Source organism: Episyrphus balteatus, chromosome 4 (assembly GCF_945859705.1).
Source record: "Episyrphus balteatus chromosome 4, idEpiBalt1.1, whole genome shotgun sequence".
Taxonomy (NCBI): domain Eukaryota; kingdom Metazoa; phylum Arthropoda; class Insecta; order Diptera; family Syrphidae; genus Episyrphus; species Episyrphus balteatus.
Window position 1 is genome coordinate 37,450,748 of NC_079137.1, and position 20,519 is coordinate 37,471,266.

General features: G+C 30.1%; 1 protein-coding gene across 8 annotated transcripts in view; it reads right to left on the reverse strand.

Annotated features, from left to right (window-relative positions):
• Window positions 1-20,519, reverse strand: part of LOC129918124 (heterogeneous nuclear ribonucleoprotein L) — a 369,767-nt gene that overhangs the window by 66,054 nt on the left and 283,194 nt on the right. For 6 of the 8 annotated variants that reach the window (XM_055998477.1, XM_055998479.1, XM_055998482.1 and 3 more), the window contains 2 exons: window positions 12,171-12,382; window positions 5,546-5,638 (listed from right to left, as the gene is read on the reverse strand). In XM_055998477.1, coding sequence (XP_055854452.1) covers window positions 5,546-5,638; window positions 12,171-12,382 — 305 coding nt within the window. The remainder of the gene's footprint in view (window positions 1-5,545; window positions 5,639-12,170; window positions 12,383-20,519) is intronic. The other 2 variants (XM_055998481.1, XM_055998483.1) reach the window with 1 other exon arrangement.

A 20,519-nucleotide genomic window follows, 5' to 3' on the forward strand; every position in this document is an offset into this window, starting at 1 on the left:
GAAATCGAAAAATTTTTTTTTCTAAGCCAATTTTGAAGTGATTTTGATAAAAAATACCTCGATTGATTAAAAAATAGATATAGTTTCAGAATATATTTTTTAAATAGCATGTTGTTTTGAAAACATATACTTTAAATTGATGCCGAAATTGGGCAAATGACGAAAAAAATGAAATTTTTGAACTTTGACAGCTTATAAATTCTAAGTGGTTTAACCGAGTTACATGTTTTATACATTGTTGAAAAGGTATATTTATCTTCTATCAGAAACTGTAAGAAAATCGAAAATGGGTAAAAAATTGTCGAAGCTAGAATTTTTTCAATGGGCGAAGGTCCAAAAAACAGTTTTTTGCCCGTAACTCCAGATTTTGGGGGTGTTAGGGGATTTTCAAATACCGTTTCGTAATCAGTGCGACTAGCTCTACAAAACCTGATAGGTCTCCGCCCGCGTATATTTTGAGTGTTACACCGTGTAATTATTAGCTTTGTACCTGGTAATACTAGTATTTAAACAGGATTTTAAAGCTCAAACTTTCTAATTTTAAGATTTTTCAATGAAAAACTTTTTCAAACTACGTGTTCCGTTCAATCCTATTTTTTATAATTCCGGTACTTTTTTTTGGTCTAAAGCACTTCGATGCCGAGATATTGAACTTTGAACGTAGAAGGACCTTTTTGTATTAAACCATCAATATCTCAGGAACCGCTGATTGCACTTGAAAATTAAGGAGTGTTTTGAAATCTTTAATAAACCTTCCACCGTGGGTTTTTGAAAAAAAAAAAAAAAATAGTGGTGTTTTGAAATCTTTAATAAACTTTCCACCTTTTTTTTTTATTTTTTGCGTTAATTAAGAAAACTCCAGAAAAAAAAGGCTTTTGTCATAATCAGGCGCTTAGTTGAAAATATCGGATGTTGAAAGTCTTTTTTACAGTTAAATATGTCCACAAAAACCCTAAAAAGTTTCGATTTAATTTCTTATGTTCGATCGAATTTTGGAAAAAATTTAAGGATAACAATTTTGACTGATCATAACGTTTAAAATAAATGTTTTTCAAAATGCTTGAATTTATGAAATTATTATCAACCGGAATCCACAAATTGATCAGCTTTTGAACGTTTTTGGATTGTCAAAATTTTAGGACGATTGTTTATAGTTACGTTATCGTTATTTAAATGATATTGATGGTTACTTTTGTCTGGCTAAGTATTATTTTAAACAAATTGAAAGTATTTTTTTGAATTTTGTTTTGAAGATATTTGCAAATTTGAATAATTTTCGATCATTTTTTATAACTTTTACAAAATGTTCAAGGAAATTTCTTCAAAACTATCGTAGTTTATCAATATTTTGTATGAAAAAATTGTGAGCAAAGCACAGTAATGTTTATGATCTCACAACCTAAGTAAACGAATTGTTGTAATCTCGTTATGTCAAGACTTTTTTTTTTTAATTCAGATTTTTCATAAATTCATGGATTCTAGTAGGTTCTTTGCAAAAAATTTGAATTTTAAACCTTATGGATAGTAACTCTCATTTAAGAAACATATTTTGATTTTTTTTTTAATCTACAAGTGCGTCTAATAATATGGCTAGGGACTTGTTGGAGTGTACCGAATTTTATTCTGGGTGACTATTTTTTAATATTTTAAACCATGTCCGTGTTTGAAGCGCTTTTGAGAGGCTTAACGTGTTTATGAGATTGGTATCAATATACCGAAATCAGCTTGCAGAATTATCTTTGAGCCTATGATTGCCCAAGTAACAATTTAACTTGCATAAGGTTCAATGCAAACTATTTTTTGACTTGAAGTCTTATGCAAATCATTTTGGCGCACATTACCGAATTTCCCCAATACCTTCCTCCACAGGCAATCCACAAGCTAATAGCTTGTGACGAACAGCGTAAAACGACCTTATGCAGACCTTTTTACAAAACAAGGAAACATTTTAGCGAGGCTATAGCTTCGCTAGTGAAACTATCCTTTGCAATGGATGTTATAATAAGGCCTTATAGAGGTTGTTATAAGATGTTGAATTTATGAATAAAAAAAAAGATTTTATTGAATTTTCTTTTTTTTTCTTTTAATTTTTTTCTATTTTGTTTTTCTTCTTTTCGACCATTGCAATGCATTTTCTGTTGTTCTGAAATGGGAAGAATTTTATTTTAATTGAAAAAGAACACATTTTTTAATTTCACAAATGGCCCGGCCAGGAATCGATCCGACGACGTACCTCCGCATACCAGCGCAGCACTCTACCAGTAGGCCACGCTCGAACATTAAAGATGAGTGGAAAAAAGGGAGCTACTTGATACCTCACATTGAAATGCAATGTTTTTTTTCGAATGTACTAGAAAAATTGCATACTTTTAAGAAAAAACATTGCATAATTAAAAGAAAAAAATATTGCATACTTAAAAGATAAAAGCATTGCATACTTAAAAGAACTTCTTGGAACAGGGCTTATAAAGGCCTTCTGTCACTTAAAAATACGAGGCTTCCATAGAACGGTTCAAAAAGGTCTTAAGAAGGCCTTCTTCAACTAATATTTGAAAGGCTTCCTCTAAACACTTCTAGGTAGTCTTAAGCAGACCTCCTTTCTTTCCAAAATGGTTGACTTGCGTAATTAAGCCTTAAACGAAACCTATGCAAACTATAGCTTGTCCAATCTAAGAAATTGGACCTTATGCAAGCCAAATTGTTTCTTGGGTGTGACTCTAAATTTTCAGAGTATCGATAGACTTAAGAGAACAAATGGGACTTTAAGCAGTTCAAACGGATCTTTTTGAAGGCTTAATGATAAGACGTCCACTGTACTGATTTACACGATTCTGGTACTGAAAATAGACGATTTCCAAGTAGCATGGCATTGAATAGATAAAATTATAACAAACAACTGAGTTTTGAATAGCTGCGAGACTAACATTAATATGTTTATAATCTAGGAAAAATTACCAAAGAATTTCTTGCCTTATTTTAAGGAAGTCAATACACAGAGAGTACGAAATATTATTATACGAGTACATACATAAATCCGTAAAATAAAGACTTTAAGTACTAAATCTCGAAACAAAAATCGATTTTCGATTCCAAATGAAAATCTGTCAAATTTCTCTTTACATCTAGGTTCAACGTATTGGCATACATTTGCACATATATTTCCGAATTTCGTAATTTTATTTATTGTTTGTCAATCCAGTTGATATATCTCTTCAATACACTATATTCCAAACCAACTCCTATTCAACACAAAGCTATATTTACACTCACTTAATCCATCAAATTTCACATAAAACCACACATATCTATACAACTCCTAATCCATTTATCAAAACCATATATCCCGAACCTTTTTATGAGAACCCTTTTATCCTGTTTTTTTTTTTTATAGAAGCTATAGGGTCAATGTGGGTAAATGTAAACAGGGGTAAATGAAAACATGGCTCATAACAAGCTTCAGTTAAATCTATTTGATGCATACATAAGTACAAATCGCGGACGCATGTATCTTTTAACTTATACGTCAAGCTCATTGCTGTCAAGAGAGAATTCATTCGACGAGCGTATTTTCCGTGAAAGATAATTTTTTGAAGTGCCAAACAAGCCGTTAGTCTTTCAGAAAAATTAAATATTTTTGCAGATTCAATTAAGTCAGTATAATTTGCAAATACTTTTTTGTTTTTAATTTTGATGTAGATTCTATGTGATACAAGCAAATTTTAAAATACAGGACATTTATGTCGATTTGCATGTGTTTACATTTACCCCAGAATATTTTTCATAATGGGTAAATGTAAACAACGTATTCTGGGGGTAAATATAAACATACATTCTTGGTGAAATTATTGGTTTTAATAAAAATAACGTATTTTTAGTCAATTACTATTGCTAAAGTGCCGCGGAGTCACATTTTAAAGTAGCCAACACCATCATTTTTAGTGGAAAATCGGTCTTTGACGTAAAAAAACAAAAAATATGACTTTCAGAGCTGTTCAGGATGCATATTGGGCGCCTATATAAAGAATCAAAGGAAGAAAACAAAAACTTTTATTGGAATTTGAAAAAGTTTTTGTCAAATACCTTCTTGAACGTTTTTCAAGTTGTTATTCATATGATAAAGAGGAAATTCTAAATTTTAAACCACCGTTTACATTTACCCCGAATTTGTAAAAAAACACAAACTTGGTGGGGTATTTGTAAACATGCCATATTTGACAGTAATTAAAACAATTTGAGAAATATTTGTTTATATTTATAAAGAAGAATTGCCATCATTTCATATTTGCATTTGAAGATAACTGTTAAGTTGTTCCGTGAAAACATAAAAAAATCTAAAGTCGAAAGAAAAAAAAGACATGAAATTGTTTACATTTACCCACATTGACCCTACCTCGATTATATATGAGAGAGAATGTGAGTTGTCAAACTTTTTTTTTATTTTTCGTCTGTTTTGTTTGCACTGCTCAAACAAAGTCAAGGATCTCATCTCGTAAGGAATAAAAATAAACCTACACAAAAATAAAAATAAAATAAAACTCAGAAAGCCCATCGTGATGATGATGCCGAGGATATACTCACTCTATAAATGGCAAATGGATGTGTGGGTTCTGGTTTTTAAGGATAACAAATTACATTCTTCAAAAAGGCTTGTTTAGACTAATGTTAACACAATAAATATAATTTCTATTTTTTTTTCTCGGTCTCATTATTTTCCATTATCTTATCAAGAAGTCAAGTACTTTCGTTTGCTTCTTGATGGTTGTGAATGAAAATGTGCTTAAATACGAATATGTATGGAAAGCTTACAAAAAAAAAAAAACAACAACTTCATACGGCGATAAAAGAATAGAAAATACAAGGATAATACTATGTGAAGGCGCAATTTGTTATTCGCCGTACAGTGGATAAGAAAAACACAAAAAATAAGGACGAAAAGTCTTTAAGTGATTCTTTAAACACACAAATAATCGCCTCTGGTGAAAGATGAAAGAAAAACATTATTTTTTTTTACACAATTTACAATGTTTTTTGCTGTTGTTGTCTGTCCTCATTCCAACCAACAGCAGATCCTTGATAACGAATCAAGAAATCAAAGAAAAAAAACTTTACAAGCTTAAAGGAGTATATGGTATATAAAATATAACATAACCGGCTGTTTGCCATTAACGTTGCAAATGCCACTTTTATGGAATTTATCCTTTTTTTTATTTTTTTTATATTTTTCACACTCGTTGAAGGGTCCTTGGAATATAAAAAAATGTTATTGGAACTGCTCAGCTAAAGGTGACATAATTTCATCTCGAGATAATTTCATTAGAGATCATCAAAGAAGAGACGAAGGCGGATGTTTTCCGAAGTGGCTTAGTGAGAAAAAAAGGAAGGATAAGATTTTTTCTTATTTTTAACTCAAGGACCTCACTGTTGCAGGTTACATGACTTTAAAATTGCAATTTATTGCAATTAGATTTCGTGTTCACTTTAAGATATTGTCTTTAAAGGTAATTTGTTGAAGTCTTTAAAAAAAAAAAAATAAATAAAAACTTACCCTGGCAACGTTTCCATACAAACAGACCAAGTTAAATAATTTATCTGTGTTCGATGTTTCCTGATCAAGTCCATAGACCATCATGACGGCGCCCTGTAAAAGAATATTATTTAACACATATTAATTTGTTACACTTTTGTTTAAAGACTAATGAGTAAGCAAACTTTTTATTCTTAATTGTGAACATTTTTGCATTGATTTTTTATGGAAATATTTTCAGCGATAAAAAATTGTTAAACACCTTTAAATTCGTGTTTAGCAATCCCATAAAACATATAAACCATTATAAGCTAAAAAGTTAAAGAAACTTCAACTTTTTAGTCAGTACCCAGTCTCCTTTTTTTAAGAGCAAAACACGAACGACTTTGTCGTGTGCATAACTTTTAGTCCATTCGATAGTTCTATTGTTGTCGTGTATATTTAACCAAAACTGAGCTAATAGTAAATAGTCTAATATCCTTGTCGTTTCTATAGAGGACCGTACGTAAAATCTGGTAGTTCTGATTTTTGTCCGATTTGTTTACGGTTAACCAAAACCTAAGATTTCAAAACGTTCGAACTCTATATTTTCAAAATGGCAGAAAATAGTCGAAAAATACCTTTTTAAATAAGCCTTGTTTTATTGGTACTTAGTATTTTATTGAGTAAATATTTTATGCTATAAAAAACAACAACAAAGGATTACTTTTATTTGTTATTAATTATCCTTTATTGTTGAAGCGTCAAAAATGTAAAAGTTTGGAAAAATTTTTTTCTGAAAACCAACAAATAAAAAACTTTTGTTTATCCTTTAGTGGAGTAACTAAAGCTCAAAAATTGGCAATATCAGTGAACCCGGCCAAACAGCTTAGATTTTGATGATCTTTTTTTTTTCAAACGTCGGTAATTAAAAATACTTTAAAGTCTATAGATTAAAAATTGCCGGGGTTGCCGTTTTGATTTTTTAAATTTAATTAAAGATTTTTGTGAACAAAATTAATTTTTTTTCAAAAATTTTTCTTAAATTTCATAAATTATTGAAATTATTGATGCCAAAAGATTGTCTAGGAAACTCAAGGATAAAAAATATATAGGAGTAAGGGACAATCTTCCATAGTTCAAGCGATAGATGCAATTTTCTTATTAATTGACTTCAAACACAAATAAAAATATTTGAACACAACGGCAACACCTACAATATTCAAATATACATTTTTTAAAAGCTAGAAGCCTAGTCATATTTGTAAAATTAAAATTAAGTTAATTGAATTAAGGGCTTTTGAAAGAATGGTATCTGAACTCAGATTTTTGAAAAAAAAAAAATTATTGAAAAAATTTTAAGATGTCGTTTTTAAAACTTTTTCGTAATATAAAATGCATTTATTTTCAAATTTGTTTGGCCGCATTTATTATGATTTGAAATTATAAAATGAAATGTCAATATGTATTACGGTTTATGAAAAAAATTAAAAAGTATTTCATTTTCGAAGAACTTTTTTTAATAAAAGTTTTGAAAAAAAAAAATGTATCTTATTTTTTTTTTTTCAAAGTTCAACATCTAAACATAAATTTTTTTTTTATTCATTTAATAACCCTTACCGTTGAAAGTTAAATAGCAAAAATTTAAAGTTCTTATTTACCAAAGTCTTTGAGAAAATTTATTATTTCGATGCAAAAATTCAGTTTTTATCAAAAAAAACCCATTGAAATAGAAGTAATTTTTAATTTTTTTTTTTCAAAAGTGTGATATATATTACCTTTTCTGCTTCTGAATTCAACTGATAATATTTATGGCCAAAAATTTTTGTAAAATAAATTCATATTTTATTAGAAAAAGTTTGGAAAAAAGTCATTTTAAAATTTTTTTAATAACATTTTTTTTTTTAATTCTGAGTTTGAGGACCATTTTTCAAAAACTCTTAATTAAATTTAGTGGATTTAAATTTAAGAGATAAGTATGAGCTTCTGGCTTTTTAAAAATGTATTTTAAAATATTGTAGGTGTTGCCGTTGTTTTCAAAATATTTTTTTTGTGTTTGAAGTCAGATTGTGAGAAAATTGCATTTATCGCTTAAACGATGGAAGATTGTTCTCTACTCCGTTATATTTTTTTTCCTTAAATTACCTAGAGAATCTTTTGCTATCATTTGTTTTTTGAAATTTAAGCAAAAAAAAAAAAAATGGTTTTGTTCAAAAAAATGTTAATTTAAAAAAAAACAATACGACAACATCGGCAATTTTTAATCTATATCTGTTCGGCCGGGTTCCCTAATAATTTGCTTTAGTTACTCTACTACTTAGTTCCTTAGAAGTTCAGAAATATACTTTTTTCGATGTTTTTTTTTTTCAAATTATATCAACCAAACATCGGAAAAAATGTATTCTTAAAACTAATGGTAGTTGCCTTAATTTCCAAAACTGCCCCTAAGAGCTGGCGCCGATCCTGAGAAAAAGTGAAATAACACCAGGTTTTCTAAATTATTATGGAACCAAAAAAAAAAAAATGTTTGGCACTACAACGGTTTATCATTCTTAGATTTTGAATAACTGAAGACTAAGAAAGATATCGATTGCAGTTACAAACACTAGTATTTTGTTTAAGAATTTAGATAAAAACGGAGGTTCTGCCTGTAGTAATAAGACCGCAATTTCTATTAACATGGGTTACGTAAACTAAAGTAACGTTTTTTGAAACGAAGATCTTAGTATTTTAAAGGAAAGACAAATAATAACAGATTGTATATCGACGGTTAAACTTCATAACCTCGTAAGTCAAAAAATTCGAAAAAATATTATTAATGCAAACAATTCAGAAAATTCTTCAGAGCTATCTTTTGGTATATTCAGTTCAACAATGTTGTTTTGAACATTTTTCAGGAATGACGAAATTCAAAAAGCTCGTACTGATAGATCCCATACAAAAACAAGAAACACAACATATTGTTTTTTGATTTCTGAAAAACTTGCAAAAACGACTTACGAGGTTATGAAGTTTAACCGTCGATATGATGAAATATAATTTTCTCTTTTTCGTAGTATACAGGGTGTCCCAAAAGTAATGGATCAAACGAAATATGCTGATAGGCCAACTTTAGGGCTCTCAGAATTAGGTAACTTGTTCATCCCAAATCCTTACGGTTTTCGATTTAATGCAGTTTTTGTGAAATTTCGAAAAATCCCGACTTTGCAACAGTATTTTGCTTCCTCCGCTCACAATTGATTTTTGTTTTTTACAACTCTTTCACTAAAACATTGCCTAATAATAAGAAATAATTAATTAATCAAAATATTTTTCATTTCATACGCCATTTTGCTGCAAATTAATTAACAGTTCCATGTTTTATAAAAACTCAATTTCTTTCTTTTATTTCAGAGCAACACCCTGAAAAAAATTTTTATGGTGTGGCACTAGTTCATTATTTTGAAAACTTGCCATGTTATTGCAGTTTTCAAAAATGTATAAAAGTTTCCAAAGTTGAAGTTAGAACTGAAGATATTACAATTTAAAAGCAACAAAACAGGGTTTTTCAGAGAAAAATAACAAAGAAAAATAAACACATTTTCTCAACTGTTGTTTGTTTATTTCCTTTTGAACAAAAGCCTCGATTTTTGTTTGTTATTTTGCTCTGAAAACTTCTGTTTTTTTGCATTCAAATTGTAATATCTTTTGTTCTAATTTCAACTTTGGAAATTATTATACATTTTTGAAAACTGCAATAACACGACAAGTTTTCAAAATAATAAACCAGTGCCACACCATACAAATTTTTTTCAGGGTGTTGCTATGAAATAAAAGAAAGAAATTGAGTTTTTATAAAACATGGAACTGTTAATTAATTTGCAGCAAAATGGCGTATGAAATGAAAAATATTTTGATTAATTAATTATTTCTTATTATTAGGCAATGTTTTAGTGAAAGAATTGTAAAAAACAAAAATCAATTGTGAGCGGAGGAAGCAAAATACTGTTGCAAAGTCGGGATTTTTCGAAATTTCACAAAAACTGCATTAAATCGAAAACCGTAAGGATTTGGGATGAACAAGTTACCTAATTCTGAGAGCCCTAAAGTTGGCCTATCAGCATATTTCGTTTGATCCATTACTTATGGGACACCCTGTATAGGTATGAAGAAGGTATTATAGGTAAGACTTCATTTTAAAAAATCTCAATTTTTTGTGAAAATGTACATTTTCGGAAGTTTTCCGATATCGTCCTCTTTTCCGTAGAAGACTGAAAATAGGTGATCAGAATATTATTCTAGAGAATATTTAGCATAAGTAATTAGATGCACTTAGTAAAAATGATTAGTTAATCATATGGATGTAAAAAATATTCTTTTCCAAAAAAGGAAAACACAATTTTCAGGTGCTCTTAAAATTCTTTCTTCTAGTTGATTTATTTATGCCCGCTGCAGGTAAGTTCATCAAAATTAGAAGCTTTGCAACTCAAAAGTATAATTTTTTGGAATTCCTAAATAGACTATGTCCTAGTTGCAGAGACCAGAAATAACAGTCAACCTTTATTTTCAATCGGTTTCTCTGTGAGAGTTACCACATTACTTTAAATAGTTTCGGTTAAGGTTTGAGATTTATTTTAAAAAAAATCAAAAATAAAGGTTATCGGTTGAGATTCATTTTTTATTTTTTTTAAATATCTCTCAATGGTTGAGATTTTTACAAAAAAATAAATGGAAAAGGTCAACCTTTAACCGTTTTCAGCGAAAATAAATCAAAAATGGCCAATTCAAAGGAAAATGTCGAATATGTCAAGAATGTCTTTATTTTGCAAAAATAAATATGAAAAAAATGTTTTTTCTAAGTTTATGTATTAAATAATGTATGAACTAAATAGACTCTCAAAGTTCTTTAGGTACATGATTATATCTCTTTTCGTTTAAAGTAAAATATAAAGACGAAAATATGTTTTCCACTGTGATTTGAGTCGCTGGGACGACAAGCACAAACAATGCAATTTCGAATATTTCAGGAGACCGATTTTCTAATATCTAGGTCAAAGCGTTCAGCTTCCAGAAGCTTTTTCGCCCGCCCAACTTCTCAGAATTTTGAAAAAAAAAAATGAAAAAAAAAGTTTGATGCCAAAAGGTAGCGGGGACTCTAACCTACATCTGGGTACCACTCCTGTCCCTGTAGGTGCACGCGTTCTCAAACCGGGAGAACTTAAAGGTAAAAAAAAGTTTAGCCTGATTCTGAAAAAATAGTCATGATGTGGCGGTTTAACATGGAAGATGATTTTTAAAAAATCTGACAATGTGCTAAGCGTAGGCCCATAACACAAGCTATCATTTGGCATCACTGCCAAAAATTGCTCTCAAGCGGTTTAGCTTCCAGAAGCGTTCAAAGATTCGGGGATTTTTCGAAGAAAACAAATTTACCCCAACTTTCAAACGCGATTTTCTCGGAATTTTGAAAAAAAAAAATCGAAAAACCGGATTATACCACTATCGGGTAGCTGAGAATATAAGCTTTCATATGGCACCCCTTATGTCTCTAGGAATTGATACATTGCAGATGAGATTTATTTTTTTCTCTCAGCGATAAATCTCACTGGTTGACCGAAACATACAAAAATACAAAATAAAGGTTTCTCTCAGACCTTGACCGAAATTTTCCTTTTTTAAAAATAAAAGTTATTTTATGACCTTTATTGAAAATGGCGACAAATAAGAGTTATTAAGGAACCTTTGAGATTTATTTCTGATCTCTGCCTAGTTGCCATTACGATATTATAAGCCTATGACTCCTTTCACTTCATTCCCTATATAATCGAAATTTCTCAAAATAGATTCTTTGTTTGCTTTTTTAGCTTTGTTTTCAGATTGAAATGTCCAAAACAATTATGAATTCGGAGTTCAAAATGTTTATCATCATACAATTTAGTTTATAGTTTCAAATATTTGACAATGTAGCTGTTGACGTAAATGTTTAGTCTAAGTTTTCAATTTATTTTTTCGATTTCAGAGTTTGCCAATTTAGTAGTCTATACAATTCCCATTTTGCATTCTAGGTTAAACCTTGAAACTATATTTACATATTTTACATCTTGCTAATTTTCCATTTTCAATTTTAGCTATTAAAAATTGCGCCCTTGATCACCTAGATGAGATTTTATCAGCACCAATTCCAAAAAAAAAAAATGCATCCATTTTTGATATGCGTTGCTTTATGCAAATAAACCAAAAATCAAACTAACAAACTGTTATATTATAAGCTCATAATGCCCTTACAGGCATTCCCTTTATTACATATTCTGGCTAAATCCTAGATTGCAGTTATCTACGTACCAATATTAAAACTATATTTTGCCTTTAAAATCCTTGACAAAATTAAAAACAAACATTTTTGCAACATAAAAACAAAAAAAAAAAAAAATATCTAAAAACCTATTACCTTAATTCCCTTTAACTTTTAATTCGACTAACAGCATTGGACTGTGAATATATAGCAACAACTATCCTTGAAATTACATTTTGCAGTGCCATATACACCTACCACACACATAAAAAAGTATTTCCATTCAAAGGATGTAAAATACAAAATATATATGTACATAAATGTGTTTGTGTATGTTTAGAAATATACACATCCAGAGGTTACAAAAAAAAAAAAAAAAAAAATTAGAAAACTAACCTGTTGTTGTCCTGTTGCAGCAAAATTAACTGGTCCATTACGTCCGGCAGCTATTGGTGGTTCTTTCATTAGGCCAGTCGGATGTATAGGAGCACCCTTCCAATTCTCTGGGGTGGTGGGATGAAATTCCGGTGGTCCAAAAGGTGGAAAGCCAGCGCCTGGTCCCAATAGTGGTGGCTCTTTAAATTGAGAATAAGTTGTTTTCAATGCAACTGTATTTTCAATTTTCATTTTTTTTTTTTAATTTTAATTTAATTTTTTAGTTTGTTTTAATTATTTTTTTTTCGTGCATTAGTGCATTAGTTTTATGAATGTTTTATTATTTTTCAAGGATTCACATGCGTGCCAAGGAAGATTTTTTCAGGATAAATGGAAATAAACAAAAAAAAAAATATATAAAATAAATTAACAGAGAATTAGAATTTGTATTAAAATAAAATAAATTATTAATAAAAAATGTTAAATATTTGTTTGGTATTAGAAACAATTTTTTAAAAGGGTTATTTTTGTTTAAAGAATTCAACGCACAAGGATCAAAATTACCTACCTACTGTTTTTTTTTTTAATAAAAAATTTTCATCAATTTGTCAGTTTTTATCATAATACATTTATTAAATTGCAAAAAAGAGTTGTTTACTTCTTTAACGCTCCTATAAAATTGTTATAGAAGGTCTATTGGAGTACACTTATCCTATATTGCTTAAAAATATTTAAAGAGATTAAAAAATAAAAAACTTAAAGTGATAAATGATAAAGAAACTTTTTGGGATGATTATCGGAGCAAAATTGTAATTTTTCCAAATTCATTCGACATACAAAAAATTACCAACACTTTAACAAAAAAAAAAAAAAACTATAAAAACAAATATTTAAATATTTCCTCTTGAGAAAATAAATTCTTCCTCATTTTCCAGCTATAAGCGGAAATACCTCCATAAGACTAATGGCAGTTTTGCTCACAATTCGCCAAAGACGAAAACACAAAACCCGCCTTTCATGACTGCAATCGTGTTTAACATAAATCAATTTCACTTCATGTTTCCTACAAATTCATTTTTCATACAATTGTGAAACCCCAACAAGGACTGCTGAATTTATATTGTGCGATATGGTATATATACGCTACGCAATACACTTGACTGCATTCCACAAGTCCTTGTTGGCTTTTCGCGTGCAAGCCAAAGTCAGCTGTGTGTAATATAAAAGGAAATCATACGTTCAACAGCTCACCAAGCGACTGTTTAGTTTCAATTAATATTTATTTATACGGGACATTTAGTTTTTTTGATTTGAGAACGAAACCAACTCAAACCATTCGAACTTTTCTTTCGACCTCCACACACATACACAGAAATATTTTTACATGCAACCAAAAAAAAAAGGATCACTACTTGTAGTATAGTTCGGTGTATGTGTATTCATTCGCCCCCAAGAGTAATTAGAATTAACAAGCATTGAAAAGGACGCGAAGAGCTCCCTTGATGGAGCATGGCGGTACCAACTTTCGTGTTAACTCTATGTGAATCCTCTCCTCGGGCCCTCTGACCGAACCGGAAATGTTGTGTTAGCAGCAGTAGCGGCAACAGCAGCAGCAGCCTCAAACCAAAAACAACATCAAGGTAGGATGATGTTTTTTTCTACCACAAGCTTTCACTCTTTCTCTTTCTATCTCTCTACTCGAATGAATTGAGTATGAAAAAGGATAAAGTTGAAGCAAGCAAACAAACACACAACGAGGACATTTCACCCTTGGTTTCCGGCTGACAAAGTGGAAACAATTTCGTTAAAATTCATTTTTGTGTTCCCTTCGTTTCTGGCACTATACGAACGAAACGAAACGAGAAAAAATACAAAAAAAAAAAAAAAAGATGGCGAGAAAAAAATATATTATTCCCAAGGACTATCCGTTAGTTATGTTGAATGAAGTGAAAGCCGAACACGCAAACATAAAGCCTCAGAACAAGTTGAACATAAAATGTGGGAAGTGAAGATAGGTTTTAGTTCTACTTTTTTTTTTTATATATTCTAGCCACAAAAAAGGGAAGAGGCAGCAAAAATAGAAAAAAAAAAAAAAAAAAAAAAAAAAAAAAAAAAGAACTAAGGACGAACATTGAAATAATTGAGGACATTTTTCTTGTGATATACGGAACTATTGGGTGCTAACGTCATATTTTAGCACGAAAATATACTCACACACCATATCACTTCAGAAGGAAGGAAAGAAAAAAAAAAAAAAATCATGTGTGCAATTCACACGTGGTAGAAGTGAAACCTTAAAAATCATTTTTCTTGCAAAAAAAAATAAAATAGAAAAAATCTACCTATTTTTATTCTATCACCTTCAAATCCATGTTTTTTATATGACAACCTATATAAATTTTATATCATCTGAAAGCTTGTTGTCTTAGCTCAAAATATATATATCGATCAGGTCTATAAGACATCTACAAAAAGATTTAGAATTTTTTGAACTCGATCAATTTCCATAAAAAAAAAGCGAAAAAACATGTATTTTTATCTTCTCACGCTATTAAATGCATTTTTAAAAAAAAATTTTTACACCATCTGTAAGCTTATTGTCTTAGGTAAAAATATATATATCGATCAAGTCTATGAGACATCTACAAAAAGAGCTAGAATTTTTTAAACTCGATGAAATTGCATCCAAAAAGCAAAAAAAAACATTTATTTTTATGTTCTCATGCTATTAAATCAATTTTTTGTTTGACAACCTATAAAAAATTTATACCATGTGAAAGCTTATTGTTTCACCTTGTATAATAATGCATAAATCTTATTTCAAAGATGTCTACAAGAGAAGTTAGAATTTTTTTAACCATGTCGAATTTCCAGACTGAGTTTACGGTACTTCCTACACTGGTAGCTGGTCAACAGATCTCCACAGGTGTTTTGAGGTATATTCAAATTTTTTTCAATTTAAGATTGTGTAACTTGTAGAGCACGTATCGTTATGTGTGATATATCAAATAAAAGGTTAGGTTATCAGCATGCGTATTAAAGTTAAATCAAATTTGTATGTGCACTAGATCAAAAGATATAACGTGTGTTGGAAAAGAACATCTTTTTACCGTTATCTCCGAATTTTGAATATGAAATTTATTGAAATTTTGTACAATTATAATTTATTTAATTACCTATCTATAGTACAAATTTCATTCATCTATCTATTGAAACAAAAAAGTTATAACAAGTTGAAGTCGTGTCGCGTTTTCGTTTCATCTTGTTTCAAATCACTACGATACTAAAGAAGTTTTCACTTCAAAAAAGAAAAGATGTGTGTAAATGAGAAGTGAGGGAGAGAAAGAGATAGATAATAGGAAATATTTCAAGATTAATAATGTATACGCACATAGATTATTATGAGAAATAAAAATGGTTGAAAAAAGGGGGTTTCCGCAGGAAGAGGTTGTTGAAATGATCAAACTTTATGGAGAGTTATATTTTATAGAAATCACTATGGATTAATGAGAGAGCTTTGAGGCATTCTGCTCATACCCAAAAAGTCATAGATCAAATAATGATAATGATGTGAGGTTTAGATAAATTGAAGAAAAATGTAATAAAAATGCTCTAAGGGAGCTGCGATGATTATGAAGGATGTGAGGGCGAAAAGTTTATCATAATCCAAAAAACCGCTTCTGGGAAAAAGTGCAATAACAATGCAGTTTTTTAAATAAATTATCGAAATCACAAAATTTTTGGCACTATAATCTTCAATTTCTAGTACCTATTAAAATGGTGGTATCTGAAATTGTAAATGTAAAATATGCACTGAAAGAATTTGAAAGCAAGTGCGCCAACTTGAACCAATGATTTTGTTATCAGGAAAGGATTATCTATTTTTGTGCCAAAATTTGTTTTGTTCCATAATCATTTAAAAAAAAAACTGCATAGGATAATACACTGTTACACAGCTCCTACAATATTGTTCTTCCAAAAAGAACAAACAAAAAAACCAAACCGAAAATATCTTCCAAAAATATTTGGATTTGCTAATGACAATTGAGACCCTTGTGTCAAGAAACAAGGGGAGACCCAACTTTTTACGGAGTCACCAGGCGATCTTCAAAGATTTAAAGTGCAAAATTAGTGACGGCTAGCTTGAGTTACCTAGCACGGTCATGTGGTTGGTGTTGATAGCAGAAACAAAATTTTCTGAGAAAGATTAAATTAACACAGTATGTTTGATCAGAAAAGGCTACGTTTTATACTTTTGGAATAGATGGTCCGAAAAGAAAGGGAAGACGGTTTCAGGTTTAACTCAAATGGCTTGAAGCGCAAAATTGGAATCAGTTAAGGAGAAAAAAACTTTTACTTCTTAACAAACTTGTTCCAAACAATACAAAAGACAAATAAATTATCTTCTTCCGCGGGACCTCTTTATCGATTGCTTGTCCCTATTGATTATTTCTCATTATTACACAAAATGGCTGAATTTGTCATATCAACCAAATCTATAGAAAATACAGAATAAAGTAAAATAGCTGGACTCACGCCGCGCCGCGCCGCGGCCGTGCCGCTTGTTCGGGATGTAAGGAAAAGAAAGAAAGAAAAATAAAAAACTTTTAGTTTTCAGTTATGAATAGAGTTTAAAGAGACCTTTCTTTTGATGTCTCACTCGACGCATTCGGAGGAAATTTTTAAAAATGGATATTTTTTGGCAAGAGGTTAACCTTGATTTTTTCTCAAAAATCTGAAAAAAATAAATTTGTAATTTTTTTACGGGAATGCATAGGCCTGTTCACTGCGAACTCATATCTGTGAACCAAAAGTTATTTCGAGACTTTGGTCAAAAGAAATCGGCTTCGGAATGTAAGAAAAAGAAAAAACTTTAGTTGAAAATATCTCAGGAACCAGACCTCGAAGAAACGTTTAGTTTTCAGTTATGAATAATGTTTAAAGGTATCTTTATTTTGATGTCTGACCTCGACGCATTAAGAATTTTGGAATTTTTTTTTAATTTTTTCTAAAAATCTGAAAAAAAAAAAAATTATCTTATTCATGAAAGATCAAATTAACAGAAAATATTAAAAGATAATAGACTTATTTATGTCATTTACAGAAGACGCAGTGATTCACTCCACGAGAATCTACTCGATCCGTAACCGAATCAAATTTCAATCTGTGAACTCCCCGGGACGGACTTTGTTATCAATCTATGAAAACGCACTAAACTGCTTACCGACAAATTTCATTGTTGACAATTTATAAAGCCAAATGTCATCCTATCACTTCCGCACCGGCGCCGCGGCGGGTTCGGTAAAGAAATCTGACGAAAGTGACTCACACTCCCGCCACGCTTCAGTGGTAAAAGGCATGATCGACCTTCATCCATTGAAAAAAAATCTAGCTTCGTCAAATTTTTACCCACCACCTAGAATGTATAAGCTGACAAAGTTCAAAAATTCAATTTTTTCGTCATTTACCCAACTTCGACATCAATTTTAAGCATATGTTTTCAAAACAACTTGTTTTTTTTTTTTAAATATATTCTAAAATATTATTTATTTCCAAATCAAACAAAGTATTTTTTATGAAAATCAGTTCAAAATTGGCTTAGAAAAAAAAAATTTACGATTTAAACGCTTAGGCATCGAACAAAAAGGTTATGTTAAGCTAATCAATTGCAGGTTATTAACCATGCTAACACTCAAAACAGTTAAATGGATAACCCATTTCAATCAATTATTTAAAGCATATTAGGCGTTTTTGAAAACCTTAAAAACAAATTTACGCATTTCGTCTTTAAAATCTTAAACAATAACGAATATCTTTCGACTTTACAAATATATCAAGTGTCCAATTGATGAAATATTATATCCTTTAACTTCTTCTTTAGAGCCAATTTATTTACATCCTTTTGTATATGCATGAGTTGAAACACTCATTTGTTTAGAGTCAGAAAAGACCTTATTCAAACCATTTCACGCCAAATACGTGACCTGTCAAATTGACTATAAAGAAAGGCAATGGTTAAATGCTTTATACATATCAGTGTCATCCTTGAAAAGGACATTCGTGTGTGTTCAAGTTGAAATGGAGCCCGAATCATGTCTGTTTTTTAGATTTACATGTTCCATATCTAGTTAAAACTGTTGCTTATAATAGTCGTATACCTTTTTTGTTGCTGAATGTCCTGTCCATATTGAATTATTGGATTCAAGGATTTATACATCTCTCTTAAAAGTCCTTATATAAATATTAGTATGCATTAATATTAAGCTTGAAGTGGAGGTATTTGAGAACGTCCACTTGTGAAAGACCAGTAAATTAGATTGAAAGAGAAAAAAAAAAAAAAAAAAACATTTGACATGGGAACAATCTTGCGAATACCTTTATATATCCTTTTCGAGGATATCATGTGGGATAGTCACCGAAATGCCCACATTACCTCCTAATCTATTTATGTGCGGTAACATGTGCGTATGTCATTTTGACGAGGGTGGATAAAAAAAAGTCCTAAAAGTATCTTCTGTCTCTGTAATATTCTTGTAGGAGTAAATTATTTTTTGTGTGTTTATCTTAAATGATGATGATGCCCCGTTGCACCACCCTCTTATAATGTCGCACAAAACACCTGTGACTACAACGACGTAGTAGAAGTCTCATTTGCTTTTCAATTTGAGCTTTTTTTTTTCGTTTTTTTGCTTCCTCGTTTGAAAAGTACAAATTCTATAACATTCAACGAGTGGTTTTTTCTGCTATAGGTATACGAACAGAAAATATATATTCAGCAAAAGATGAAGCCATTCAATGAAGGAAACAGCAGGTCGTCGGTCGTAGTCGTCGACAAGAATATATAGAGGGCAAGGATAGAGAAGAGGATAAGAGTTTTATTTGGATAGATACTTATTACCATAAGGCAAATATTTGACCTGTGGATTAAGTGGCAGATTGCGCGCTTTTATACGCTACTATAGGTACCTACTGCTGTTGCTACTAAGCGAATTTTTTTTCGTTTTTCTTTGGTTTAAGAGGAGGACACTTGGGTACTTTGGGTTTTTTTTCTTCTTCTTCTTCTCCTTTTTTTGTTTTGCTTTTTAGAGGTTTAACATTGATTTGCATACAGTAATTGAGTTGTAAAGTATTGTTCCTTCCGGCGAGGTTTAAAAATATATAAAATGAATGTGTAAGTTCAAAAAATGAGGATTTGTTGCCTTTTTTTTATTATTTTCTTTCAAGACAAAAGAATTGGTAATTTAGAAAACATGGATCCTAAGAGGACCCTTAGGGTTGGTTTTGTAAAATTGAATTTTTAACATCAAACATTTATCAAAACAGAATCTGTGTTTAATTTGTTTTTTTTTTTTTTTTTTGGAATTTTATTAAGTTAATTTACTGGTATTTGTTTATATAGGAAAAAGGCTTAACTGCAGGAGTGAATAGAATAGGAATGATTTCTGTGCTGTTTGGGAGAAACAGAAGAATAGTTGTAATGGGTGTGACACAGTTACGTCATTTTTTTGTTCCTGGCTATTCACTAAATAGAGTATTTAAAAGCTAATATATTAGTTGTTAATAAACGTTTAAAATAACATATTTTTAACATTTCTTTCAACTTCAGAATTTCTAAAGATTAGATGTAACGGGTGTGACGTTAGAAAATTGATTAAGTCTGCCTCGGTGACTTTAAGAAGCCGTATTGTAGATTTTTGAATAAATATTCGTGGATGGTAAGCATATGTACATATATTTCAATGAAATGATACAAAATATGTGGTTTTATAAAAATTAAAAAAATGTAACGGCTGTGACATATTTTTGTATCGGGTGTGACACTGTAAGAAAAAATGTATTTATAAAATATAATGTAGGGAAAAAGTGGTTTCAGTCAGAAATTTGAGTGTTTTGGCAAAAATATGGAAAAAATATCAATCAACTTTTTTAAAAGCATTAAGAGAAGAATTGGAAGAATTTCCGGAATCATATTAATTATATATTAATAGAAGGAAGACCGATATTTTTATATTTTCCCGGAAATTGTAAACTAAGTTACTCGCTAAAGCCAGCGAATTCTTTAAACCCCAAAACCACTTCCGTCCATTTTTCAAACGATAAAAAAAAAATCCTCTTAATAAAAAAAAATAGAACAAACAAAAAACTCAAATCCATATATCACTCAAAAATTCACACGCTGTAAATATTTACATGTCAGTCTGAATTTTTCGTATTTGTTTAAATGAAAAAAAAAAAAAAAAAAAAATCCAATAAGCCAAATATATCCAAATATAATACGAAAAAGGACTCTATTTTCACCAATTGAAGTACATTAACAACAATATATACCACGATAGTGAGATTCACACTTAAATCCCCCACAGGAATTTC